The 12,272-nt window shown below is 41.2% G+C and overlaps 1 protein-coding gene across 4 annotated transcripts in view; it reads left to right on the top strand.

The window, feature by feature from the left end:
* Positions 1–12,272, top strand: part of LOC110506723 (granule associated Rac and RHOG effector protein 1) — a 45,073-nt gene that overhangs the window by 20,935 nt on the left and 11,866 nt on the right. For 2 of the 4 annotated variants that reach the window (XM_021586543.3, XM_021586544.3), the window contains exons 2-3: positions 4,235–5,606; positions 11,295–11,507. In XM_021586543.3, coding sequence (XP_021442218.2) covers positions 5,118–5,606; positions 11,295–11,507 — 702 coding nt within the window. In that variant the 5' untranslated portion in view covers positions 4,235–5,117. The remainder of the gene's footprint in view (positions 1–4,234; positions 5,607–11,294; positions 11,508–12,272) is intronic. The other 2 variants (XM_021586545.3, XM_090222603.1) reach the window with 1 other exon arrangement.

The raw sequence follows: 12,272 nt of genomic DNA, 5'->3' as shown, positions 1-12,272 counted from the left end.
CACAAACTGAACAGTTTAATGGTGTGACGCCTGGCTGGGCGTCTGATCCAGTCAGCAGGACACCAAGACCCACAAACTCACTTTGGAGTCAGTACAACAAACCTGACAGCCTACACTTCATGGCTTGATAAGTCAAAATGAGAATATCAGCGGCAATATTGGCTTTGTTTATTCATCACAATACTTGGCTGGCTCTGCCTCCTTTGTTATGACCGGAGTCCTACTGTATTTCACAACAGTTTCCTTATTGGATTCAAAGACCTCTGATGTAACTTCCCTTTTCTGCAGTTTCTAGGATTTAGGACCCTTGGGCTGGACCTGGCTAGTCAAGCTCCTGTTTCCTGTTTACTCCTGTAACCTTAATTTCCCTATTTTAAGCAGCAGGCAGTGTTGGGCATCTGGCAGTTACCGCAGTCACTGTAATTAATGGGATTTAGAGACAGGAGAGTCTGCTCATTTCACTATTTAGACTACCTCTCTCAAAGCACCGTGTTTGAAGTAGACTGCTCATGTTTTTTTTGTTTTAATGAAAAAAAAGAAGTGACATTTTACCTTTGGTTATAGAGAGAACTGTTAAACTTGACATTAGGTGTAATGGCCTTTTTAATGGTTTTTGGAACCAGTTTGCTCACTTGGAAATTGAGGTACTGACTTGTTACACCCTTTATAACCGCTGTGATTATTACTTGACCCTGGTGGTCAACTATGAACGTTTGAACTAGAGGTCAACCGATTAATCGGAAAAGGCCGATTTTAATTCGGGCAGATTTCAAGTTTTCATAAAAATCGGTATTTTTGGGCGCCGATTTGCCGTTTTTTATTTTATTATTATTATTATTATTATTATTATTATTATTATTATTATTATTATAATAATATTTTTTACACCTTTTTATTTAATCTTTATTTAACTAGGAAAGTCAGTTAAGAACACATTCTTATTTTCAATGACGGCCTAGGAACGGTGGGTTAACTGCCTTGTTCAGGGGCAGAACGACAGATTTTCACCTTGTCAGCTCGGGGGATTCAATCTTGCAACCTTAACTAGTCAACGCAATAACGACCTGCCTCTCTCTCATTGCACTCCACAAGGAGTTACGTGAATGCAGTAATCCAAGGTAAATCCAAGGTAAATTGTCATTATTACAATTTTAAAAATCAGCCGATTTAAAAAAAAAAAAAAAAATCAGTATTGGCTTTTATGGTCCTCCAATAATCGGTATTGGTGTTGAAAAATCAGAATCGGTCGACCTCTAGTTTGAACAGCTTGAAGAATAATCTGGCCTTAATGGCCATATACTCATATAATCTCCACCCGGCACAGCCAAAAGAGGACTGGCCACCCCTCAGTCTGGTTCCTGCCTTTCTAGAGTTTTTCCCTTGCCACTGTGCTTCTACATCTGCATTGCTTGCTGTTTGGAGTTTTAGGCTGGGTTTCTGTATTTACATCTGCTAATGTAAAAAGGGCTTTATAAGTACATTTGATTTGATGTCTGTCTCTCCGCTGCTGCCTCCCATGACATGGTAGGTCCATGGGCTTCCCTGCATGTCCGGTCCCCTCTGTCTCCAAGGCAGGGTCTGTTCTGTTGGTGTAGGCTGTCAGGTGCTGTCTACACACCCCTCTGTTTATGAAAGACAGCAACGTTTGAAGATCAGTGGAACATTGTAGATACAAACAGTGGTGGAATGTTTGTGGTTGATAAAGGCCATGTACAATGCACAGGCTGTCTGAGCAGCACGCAATGACGGATGTCTTGGTGTTATCCTGAGGAAAAGCTGTGGCTTGTTTTCTTTCCACAAGTTGCTCCCTCATCCCAAACATTGTAGCTGTAAGGATGGGGCTGAGTGTTAACTCGGAGCGTTCCACAACAGAATTAATAAAAGATAGGGCTACACAGTGGGACTTGCTTATCCAGTATGATTAACTTTGATTTTGCCATTTAACCTTTCTGATCTCCCCATCCCGGATCCGGGTTCGTGAATACAGACTCAAGCTCATTACCATAACGCAACGTTAACTATTCATGAAAATCGCAAATGAAATGAAATAAATATGCTAGCTCTCAAGCTTAGCCTTTTGTTAACAACACTGTCATCTCAGATTTTCAAAATATGCTTCTCAACCATTGCAAAACAAGCATTTGTGTAACAGTATTGATGGCTAACGTAGCATTTAGCATTAGCATTCAGCTGGCAACATTTACACAAAAAAACAGAAAAGCATTCAAAAAAATCATTTACCTTTGAAGAACTTCAGATGTTTTCAATGAGGAGACTCTCAGATAGCAAATGTTCAGTTTTTCCTGAAAGATTATTTGTTTAGGACAAATCGCTCCGTTTTCTGCGTCACGTTTAGCTATGAAAAAACCCCTGTATCCAGGATTGTGTAAATCTATCAGCAAGCTCATTAGCATAACACAACGTTAACTATTTATGAAAATCGCAAATGAAATGAAATAAATATGCCATCTCTCAAGCTTAGCCTTTTGTTAACAACACTGTCATCTCAGATTTTCAAAATATGCTTCTCAACCATAGGAAAACAATAATTTGTGTAAAAGTAGCTAGCTAGAGTTAGCATTTCGCGTTAGCATTTAGCGTTAGCATTAGCGTTAGCATCCAGCACGCAACATTAACAAAAACATAAAAGCCTTCAAATAAAATCATTTACCTTTGAAGAACTTCTGATGTTTTCAATGAGGATACTCTCAGTTAGATAGCAGATGCTCAGTTTTTCCAAAAAGATTCCTTGTGTATTAGAAATAGCTCCGTTTTATACATCACATTTGGCTACCAAAAAAAATCCATAAATTCAGTCCTCAAAACGCAAACTTTTTTCCAAATTAACTCCATAATATCGACTGAAAACATGGCAAACGTTGTTTAGAATCAATCATCAAGGTGTTTTTCACATATCTCTTCATTGATACATCGTTCTTGGACACATGCTTTCTCCCCTGAATCAAATGGTAAAGTGGAAGCAGCTGGCAATTGCGCACCGAATTCGACGCAGGACACCAGGCGGACACTTGGAAAATGTAGTCTCTTATGGTCAATCTTCCAATGATATGCCTACAAATACGTCACAATGCTGCTAAGACCTTGGGCGAACGACAGAAAGTGTAGGCTCATTCGTTGCGCAATCACAGCCATATAAGGAGAGAATGGAAAACAGAGCTTCAGAAATTCTGCTAATTCCTGGGTGATGCATCATCTTGGTTTCGCCTGTAGAATGAGTTCTGGGGCACTTACAGACAAAATCTTTGCAGATTCTGAAACTTCAGAGTGTTTTCTTTCCAAAACTGTCAAGAATATGCATAGTCGAGCATCTTTTCGTGACAAAATATCGCGCTTAAAACGGGAACGTTTTTTATCCAAAAATGAAATAGCGCCCCTAGAGCTCTAACTGGTTAAGGTGTGATCTCATCAGGGGATTCTAATATCAACCACCAGTACAGCAACATCCCAGATACCAATTGCAAATGTTTTAGTATTGATTGCCAAATTGCTTGTGTGGGTCTGAATTTCCTAGCCTTATGCTAGCTAGGGCCTACGTCTAGAAAGAAAACGGGTACATTTCTGAGTATTGACATGGACATCTCTCCACTACTGTGACATATTATCACCATTGTTCTCAAGCCAGGTAATGATACATGCTGGCATTTGTTTCTCCTAAATATGCAAATAGGATTATGCTTATTTGCATAATGACAAACTACCAAGAGGAGAAACGGGTTTCTATGGACATTTGCTGCTTAGATTTTGAAAGGGGATATTGTTAACTCCCACTGTATGTGTTCCGTTAAGACATTGTCACTGTTTTCCAACAATGACCGCTTGCAGACATTTGTCTGTGGCTGTATTTCCTTTTTGTAGAGGGGTTAATTCTTCAGATATGCTCCATTTATTTATGAAGGTTAATATGAAATTAGTCTAATGGAAGCAAGAATTAACACCTGATTATGCTAAACCATCAATATTCTTCTGTTATCTCTTGTTTGATTTTATTGTTGCTGTTGAGTTGGGCTACTGTCCGTAGTTGCACAATATTGTCACAAAACCTAGTGTAATTCCTTAGTCTAAATGCTTACTTCAGTTTCTAAGCATTCACAATTTATCTTCCCAAGAAATGGCTCAACTGCCAAGTTTTATTGGAAAAAACAGCACTTTGAAACAGCTCATCCTTCCTCTGAAATCATTAACTTTCTTTTGTTTCTCCCTTTTCCTCCCTTAGGAAATGACATAGAGGCCTTACAGATACATTTGTGCTTTTGTCGCTCTTCTAATCTGCGTTTTGTGGAGGAGAAGCGGTGAGATCTGGGAGCACATTTTGTTTCCTCAGTGATTAATAACTACCTCAGCCAGCAGAAGGAAACGGCGAGGAGTTTCCAACAGCAGTCCTATCAGCTGGCTTCTGCTCACCGCCACAGACAGTGTGAAGAGAATCTCTGACGGACTGGTTGTCTGCCCTCGCTCTGCTCCATACACACAGCCAATAGGCTGCCATTGCAGAGAGGAATTGAAGTGACAAGGCACCATTGTCCTACCGGAGAACCGATTTAGTCTCTTTTTGTCAGACTCCTTGCTGTTGACCAGTGCCACATTTCTTTTCAGATTCTTTGCTTTTGTTTTTTGCTTACAGCTTTTAAAGATATATCAGTAAAAACATCTAAATATACAAACTATATACATGTTATACAAAGACATTTTCTGCTTCTTTGAAGGACTTGTTATGCACATGAATCTTGTCTTGGAATGAGAGAATCGTGGAGTGTTTTCAGTTTTTTGATCTGTCCTCTCATAAACCATTGACTCCCTTTGAGGCAGAAAATACAGATTTGGAAAGGTGCATTTCTGCCTGTTATTTTTACTGGGACTGTCCACCGTGAGCTGCAGCAGGGCTGCACATAAACATCACACTCAGTTAGCAAGTCTTTACCCTGCTCTCTGCATCACTCTGTTAGTTACAAAGCATTTTGAGATGAGCTTCTGGCAGATGGAGCCCTTAAGTTGTCTTTTTACATAAATTCCAGGACTATTGGTTTGTTGTATTCTATAAGAGAGAGAGAGCTTCTGGTTGGCTGAAATCCGGAGCTTCCAGAGTCAGCCTGACACTTATGTATTGTTGTAGTGCGCAGGAAAGTAAAATGGACTACAAGCGGCGCTTTTTGCTCGGCGGGTCCAAGCAGAAAGTCCAGCAATACCAGATGCCTGAGCTGAGCCGGACCCTCAGCGCCCCCCTGGGCTCCACCTGCTCCCCCATGGGTGGCTCCACCGGGATGGGCATGCCCGGCAGCTGCCAACCACCTCCCCCCAACACCACTGCGGTCGCCGACATTCAGCAGGGCATCTCCAAGTACCTGGATGCACTGAATGTGTTCTGCAGGGCCAGCGCCTTTCTCACTGACCTGTTCAGCAGCGTGTTCAGGAACTCCCACTACTCGAAAGCAGCTATGCAACTTAAGGACGTGCAGGAACATGTCATGGAGGCGGCCAGCCGGCTGACTGCAGCAATAAAGCCAGAGATCGCCAAGATGCTGATGGAGCTGAGCGCTGGGGCTGCCAACTTCAAAGACCAGAATGACTTCAGCCTGCAGGATGTAGAGGTAACTAACGGGTTGCCAGGGTTACAGTTACTGACCTGGACACACACTGAACACCTGTCAAAGTAAAGTTATTACGTTATACTGACAATTAGGCCTACCTGTAAAATAACATGTTGAGTCTTTTCCATTCCTCGCCTATCCATTTCCCTGTCAATCAGTGGGGGCTGGTAGGAGGAGCTATAGGAGGAAAGGTTCATTGTATTGGCTGGAATTGGAATATATGGCACGTCAAACGTGGTTTCCATATGTTTGATTCAGTTCCATTTATGCCATTACAATGAGCCTGTCATCCTCCTCCCACCTGCTGTCAATAGAGCATGTTTTGCCAAAAGGCAACTTTTTTTTTTTTAAATACCAAATTTTTGTTATGAGGGTCTAGACTAGAATTTTTGCTAGACTTTGTTTTTGTTGCACTTTTTGCTTGGTTTCTTATGTTCCATTTTTCTAAGGTTAAGGCTGCTTCTAAGATGCCCAGCTGAAGTCTCTCAGAATGTATGGCCCCTTGATTAAAAATGTCTTGGCTGAAATTAGGTCCTGGTGCCCAATGTTAAGCGGGTGCTAGGATCTGAAGGTGAGGTGCGAAAAGCACTGAGGATAGGAGAAGAGGGCAGGAACCATCGTTTATGCTGAGACAGTCTGAGTATGCAGGGTGATTGGTCTGTCTATTACAGGCCAGCAAAGTTGCTTATGTCTCAATTGTGAATTGCTGCTCAGTTTTTTTTTTTTTTTTTTGCATTGTTTGTTTGGGAAAATAGTAACTGAATATTAGACTTCACTGGCATTTGTGGATGAGAAGCCTTATGTGCTGATGATGCTACAGCTGTGCCTACTGCCTAGACAGTCAGAAATGAGGTTCCAGGGTAGTGACACTCCTATATAGTACTTGAGGAATGCCAATTTATGTCTTATTTTTAATACATCTGTTTAGGCAGCAAGCAAATTGCCTCTTGTGTAGTGAATGTTTGAGATGTATTTGCTCTCATCCTGGAGATTAAACAGATTTAGGGAGCAAGGCCTCAGTGGCAGACAGTGAGTGAAAAGCTGAATGTTCAGGCCAGGGCTGTTTTATGAGAGGGACTGCAGGGCCTCAGTGGATGTGGTTGTGCCCAGAGCAGGAAAGACTTTTGCACCACAATCTGTCATTTTGAGTCTGTGGTCTTGGATATGCACAGATAAATATTAAAGGAGGGGAAGCCCAACTCAGTGAAAGTTCAGACTGTGGCAGGACTGTCTGGCAGCCACACTGACTCACTCTGGCTTCAGCTAGCGTCTGTGAATAACAACAGTGCGTTTGTCAAATAAAAGTGTGCTTTTGCTCTACCTCAGTCTTGCCAATGTGCAGGAATTGAGGAATGAATAAGATATTCCGACCTGGTTGAGTAGAAGGAATCTATCAACAGACAGAAGACAAAGCCCAAAATGGCCATGTGCATCATAGTTTCACTCATCATTACGGATTCACTTTTTAACCTCCATTTCCTCCATGAGAAGCTAAATATTGTTTTTGTAAAATTGCTTTTCACATAAGTACATGGTACACCTTCAGTTGGCCATTTCTATGTCCCCAGAGAGATTTACTACATTTGTGACAGAAAGGGCTTTTCCATTTGTGTGTGTGTGTGTGTGTGTATGAACATTTATCTTGGCAGTTGTATGGAAAAGATAGAATTGGGTCTGTATGAAGAACAAAAAAAGCAATTTTGAGTTTGGAGAATTGTGGAATGTTGAAGGAAGCAGGATCACCCCCCCCCCCCCAAAGTCCAGTCAGTGTGGAAAACAAAATGTGTGTTTTTATTGGAGCTTGGCTACCCTGGCTGCTCAGTGTCTCAGCTGCCTAATATGCATGAAAATGTAATTGTTTATTAGGGGGCAGTCTACTGGGTGTATGAGCGAAACCATAGAGGGAGCGACGATCAGGCCAGCCAGACAGGAGTCCTGGGGAAGATTTCGGTTGCATATTCCTTGCATCCTCTCTCCTCGTCTCCTTCTCAAAACCCATTGGAGGAGAAGGAAAGAGACAAGAAGGCATGAGTAGAATGCAATTGAGATCTTCTGGTTCTGAACATGAGGCAACCACAGTACAGGCAGGGCCAGAGCCAGGCAGACAACTGCACAAGTAGCAATCCTGAAACACCCCTGAAAAAAACACATCTGACCTAGTTCAGCGGGCTTCAAGGATTCTGTATAATTTCTCCCAACAGTTGAATTGTTACTTGATATGAAAGAATCTTATCAAGTGTCTACTACATGGTCAGTCTTGTGTTCTTAGGTTACTACTCCTTTACCTCTGGTTTTTATGGCCACGCTCACAGCTGCCATTATTAGATTACAACATTGAATTTGTATGTAACGAATGTCACCCGGTTTCTTTAATTAAGAGAAATTAAATCTGTGTCAAAATAATAGATGAGTATCATGTTTGATATGCAGGACACTAGCACCAGCACTTCCTGTTTTGGTTTAATAGACCCCTTTCTGTGTTTGTAAACATTACCGTATAAGGGCGATGCACTGAAGTTGGTGGCAGAACAAGGGGGAGTTCTTATAGAACGGCAAAAAAGAAAACCCATTTACATGTCGCTTATGAGTACATTTCAAACTACTTTTGGAATATGATTGGATTTTAAGGCTCAAATGAATGTCCTGCTTAATATAATGGTGTCGTCATCGCAAATCAACAGCATTATACTTAAAAAGCACTTCAACCAGTAAAATGGCTCTTTGGCTAGCTTTTGTTACAGCCTATATCAATGAGCGTTAGCATTATAGCGAACTGCTACATCCCAAATTAGTTATTTTGCAAAGATCACAACCAAATATAATCTTAGCGACTGTTCAAGCAAGAATCAAAACGTCATTGTAAGAGTATGAGAACCCCAAAACATTTTTTTATAGAAGTAATAATAACATAAATCTAGGCTATTGAATGGATGCAGATTGCAATGTTTTTCTTACTGCTGCCAAGAGTCTCATGTATCTGTACGTGACGTCAGTGTGTTGTGTACTGGAAAAGGGTCTAATAGATGTTACCTTTGGAAATGGCCATCCTAGAGAAGACAGGCTAGGATGGTGAGGGCCACTCACTAACAGCATTAGAGGTATATTAGACAGGAAGAAATCATGAAACACAAAGGCATCTGGTTTTTATTCTCACTCCTAGGATAGATGATGATGATTTCCACTTCAAGAAGACAATAGATGTGTCCTTAGTTAATGGGAAAGATGAGTTCGATTCATTCTTCTCACTGTTTAAGCCTGCCTTTCAGCCCTGTATGCGGCTAAAAGTTGGCTTGGCCCTGTAGTTTTATTCCTCATATTTTCCATGAGCCGATTTGAAATTTAATCTTATCCCCATGTGTGATTAATTATCTTTTGTTGCAACCTTCACATTTTTCTTGCTAGATAATCATGTCCTTTTATAGTGTTCTGTACAGCTGGTCCAAAAAGAATAGTATTAATGGTATTATAAGTCATTTTACATCACTTTTCAGAATGCAGAGCTATTCATTACCTTTTTTGCCTTTTTTTACTTGTCCAAAAGCATAAGTTACTTAAAATAAATAAATAAATGGTATTTAACACCATTTGTACATCATTGTATGACTTTGCAAAACAAAATGCATTACCATCTTTTTAACCATAGAGAATCAGACCATGTTGGCGACACGTGTCTATTGGCTTCTTTGGGTAGTCAAGCCTGTCTGAAAACACAGCACTGCTCCTTTAAGGCTCTCCTGGAGGATGGTTGGCCACCTTTGTTAGCCTATAAAATATTGCAACATTACAATTACAACCAAATAGTTTTTTATATCTTTATAAAATAATTCCCTCCAGGGCTGGTAATTTAAGGGCACATTTTTGTCCCTGGGACGATCAATATGTCTACATTTCAAAACAGACACTGGGACAGTTCTGGGATGACACAGCCCAAATCCATACAACCACTGCACATAAGAAAGCAATGCAGCTGATGAGAACATTTTAGCTTAAAATGTTGATAATGTTTTATTTCTTCATATTATATTAATGCGCACATGGCTTTTTGGTTGTGTGTGACTGTTCCAAAATGCAATTAGCCTGGAAACCCCCGGGAAAACACTGTTCTCAAAATATGTTAGAAATGAAGAAAGCATTCAAATTGTTTAACCATAATCTGTAATAATAGCGCTTTTGTTACATTCACTGATCAAATGGACTCAATTTGACCGCTAAGAGATTTTATGTTAAACAGTTCGCCACTCAATTCCTTGACAGCCTACAATTTGTTTGATAGTCTACATTAGGAAAATGAGGGAAGAGGGACCATCTCATGTCATTATTCATTGAGCCAGTGTTTGGTATGCATTTGAGAGTGAGGTGTTACCAGTGTTTATACTGTGATTAGCAGTCCAACATAAGCAGCACACGTTTCTCACCCTCATAACTCATGGTTCAGAACCAATTTCTTTACGTGAACTGTTATTTGGTCCTATTTCAGAATCAGAGCTGAAGAGGGCTCTAAAGGGTTTGGACTAAGCCTTGGAAATGGTCAGTAAGTCTATAGGCCTAGTCGGTGTCTGTGCCCCCATGATGTGTTGTTAAAGAATGAGGACATCCCAGCCTTGTTGTTCCTGTCTGCTTTTAAACAGGGCGGCATATTTCTGTCCTTAACAACTCAGCCAAAATATATTTTCAGCACGTACCTGAAAAAGAACACTGTGACCACAGTGAGTCGGCTGTGGTGTCCTGTTGCTCTTGTTTTGCTCCTCTTTTTGCTAACTGGACAACAAACATGTCTGACTCCTACAGCTGTAAAATTCTTCACTTATGTAAATGTGAACCTTATTGTTTATATGAGTCACCCGTTGCACAGGGTCTGGGACGGTGCCATCACGATGTGGAAAAATCTGCTACACTAATAAGTTGAAGGAGAAGAGCAAACAAACTTTGTTTTGTTGTAAGCATTGCTAGTGCTTTACGACTACAGTGCTAGGCCTTGGCTCTCAGAGTAGACTGATTTATAACACAAACTGCGCTTCCCAATTATGGTAGAAAGTTATTTGCTGGGGTAACATTGAACTGTAGACTGGTGGAGTTGTGTGGAAAATGAGAGGGCATGTTAACAAGCAGAACATGGCCTTGATATACTTTTTAATTTTTTTTAATGTTATTTCATCTAGCCTTGTTCAATGTTAGCCTGTCATGTTTTCCATAATGTTCTAACTCTTAAATAGACAATTCTCTTCAGTGGCTCACTGTAATGCAGCCTTTATCCAGCCTTGAACTGTTTTGTGGTTATAGCCCTTCACAAGTTGTTTTTGTGTTAAATAATGTCATGTTTTCAAGCTGGGTTTTCCTCAAAAAAGAGGAGCATCTTTAAAGCAGTAAATTGATGCAATGCATGTTATTCTATTTAGATAATCTGATTTAAGAGGACTCACAGGGTTAACAAAGATCATCGTTTTTAAGGAGAATTTAAACATCCAAGTCACTGAAGCCAACATCACTTAAGTTAGTTTCTGAGAAATGAAAAACAAGGAATGCCAAGGCCGTATGCTTTGAGAACTGGTGTTCTTAGAAAACAATGATGAATGATCAAGGCTCCCACTAATGTAATCTTGTCAGGGGTGTGATTTTATTTATTTATTTTTCTCCTGATATTGTCCTTATCACAACCTTTAGAATCTTGTTATGTGTTCTCTCCTCCAGGTGCTGGGTCGGTGCTTCCTGACGGTGATGCAGGTGCACTTCCAGTTCCTATCCCAGGCCCTGCAGAAGGTGCAGCCTGTGGCCCAGTCTTGCCTGGCGGAGGCCCTTGCCCAGGCCCAGGAGCGACGCAGCAATGTCCGCTCCCAGAGCTCCTGCCCTGGGCCCCTGACGGAGCTGGAGGAGGCCTCACGATCATGGAAGGGTGCAGCCGAGGTATTTAGACATGGAGGCCAGGGCGCCCCCAGGACTCTCCAAGGAGCTTCCTGGTGTGACTAGCTGGTGGAAATAGGCTGTGTTCAAAACGTGACAAGCTGACTGTTACACATTCCTATGAGGAGCTAGCTGGTTAATCCCGTAGCTAATAAAAGTCCCCCTGGCACATTTGGAGCTTTGTTCTGTACAGTGGAGCCAGAATGGAGAATCATGAGTGGCCTGATTGATCTGTTAAGCCCTGGCATGTGGGGTGTTAGCCCTGGAGGGAACGGGGCTGGATATCCTGCTGGAATGTGCTGCTGCGATATGTCTGGGCTGGGCATGGCCGGGCCTCACTGCAATGTTGGGTAGTTTTCAAAGAGGGAGGCGGTCAGTTTCCCCCCTATAGAAGCAGTTATTCACAAATCTAGGCCCAACACTGTTCTAAAATGTACAATCTACCAGATGTGTGACCGAGTCACAAGCAAGTCAAGGTTCAAGTCTCGAGTAGTCACAAGTAGAATGGGTCGAGAGTCAAGTCCAAGTCGTGCATTCTAAGTGTGAGTCGAGTAATTTAAAAAAAATGAATCGATACATGCAATGACTGTCTGGTAGCCTCTAAATGTCTGTTAGAGGCTACCAGACAGCACTTTTCATTATTTTGTCTACAACACACTTTGATTATGTAATAATTCATTTTAACAACAAATTCCTAATGCAAACTTCATAAATAAATAATACATTTCAAGCTATTTTGACATACCAAAAGACCAGTACGCCTATACT

Source organism: Oncorhynchus mykiss, chromosome 26, assembly GCF_057628025.1.
Source record: "Oncorhynchus mykiss isolate SJ-2025 chromosome 26, ASM5762802v1, whole genome shotgun sequence".
Classification (NCBI taxonomy): domain Eukaryota; kingdom Metazoa; phylum Chordata; class Actinopteri; order Salmoniformes; family Salmonidae; genus Oncorhynchus; species Oncorhynchus mykiss.
This window is presented reverse-complemented; position numbering and strand designations above follow the sequence as displayed.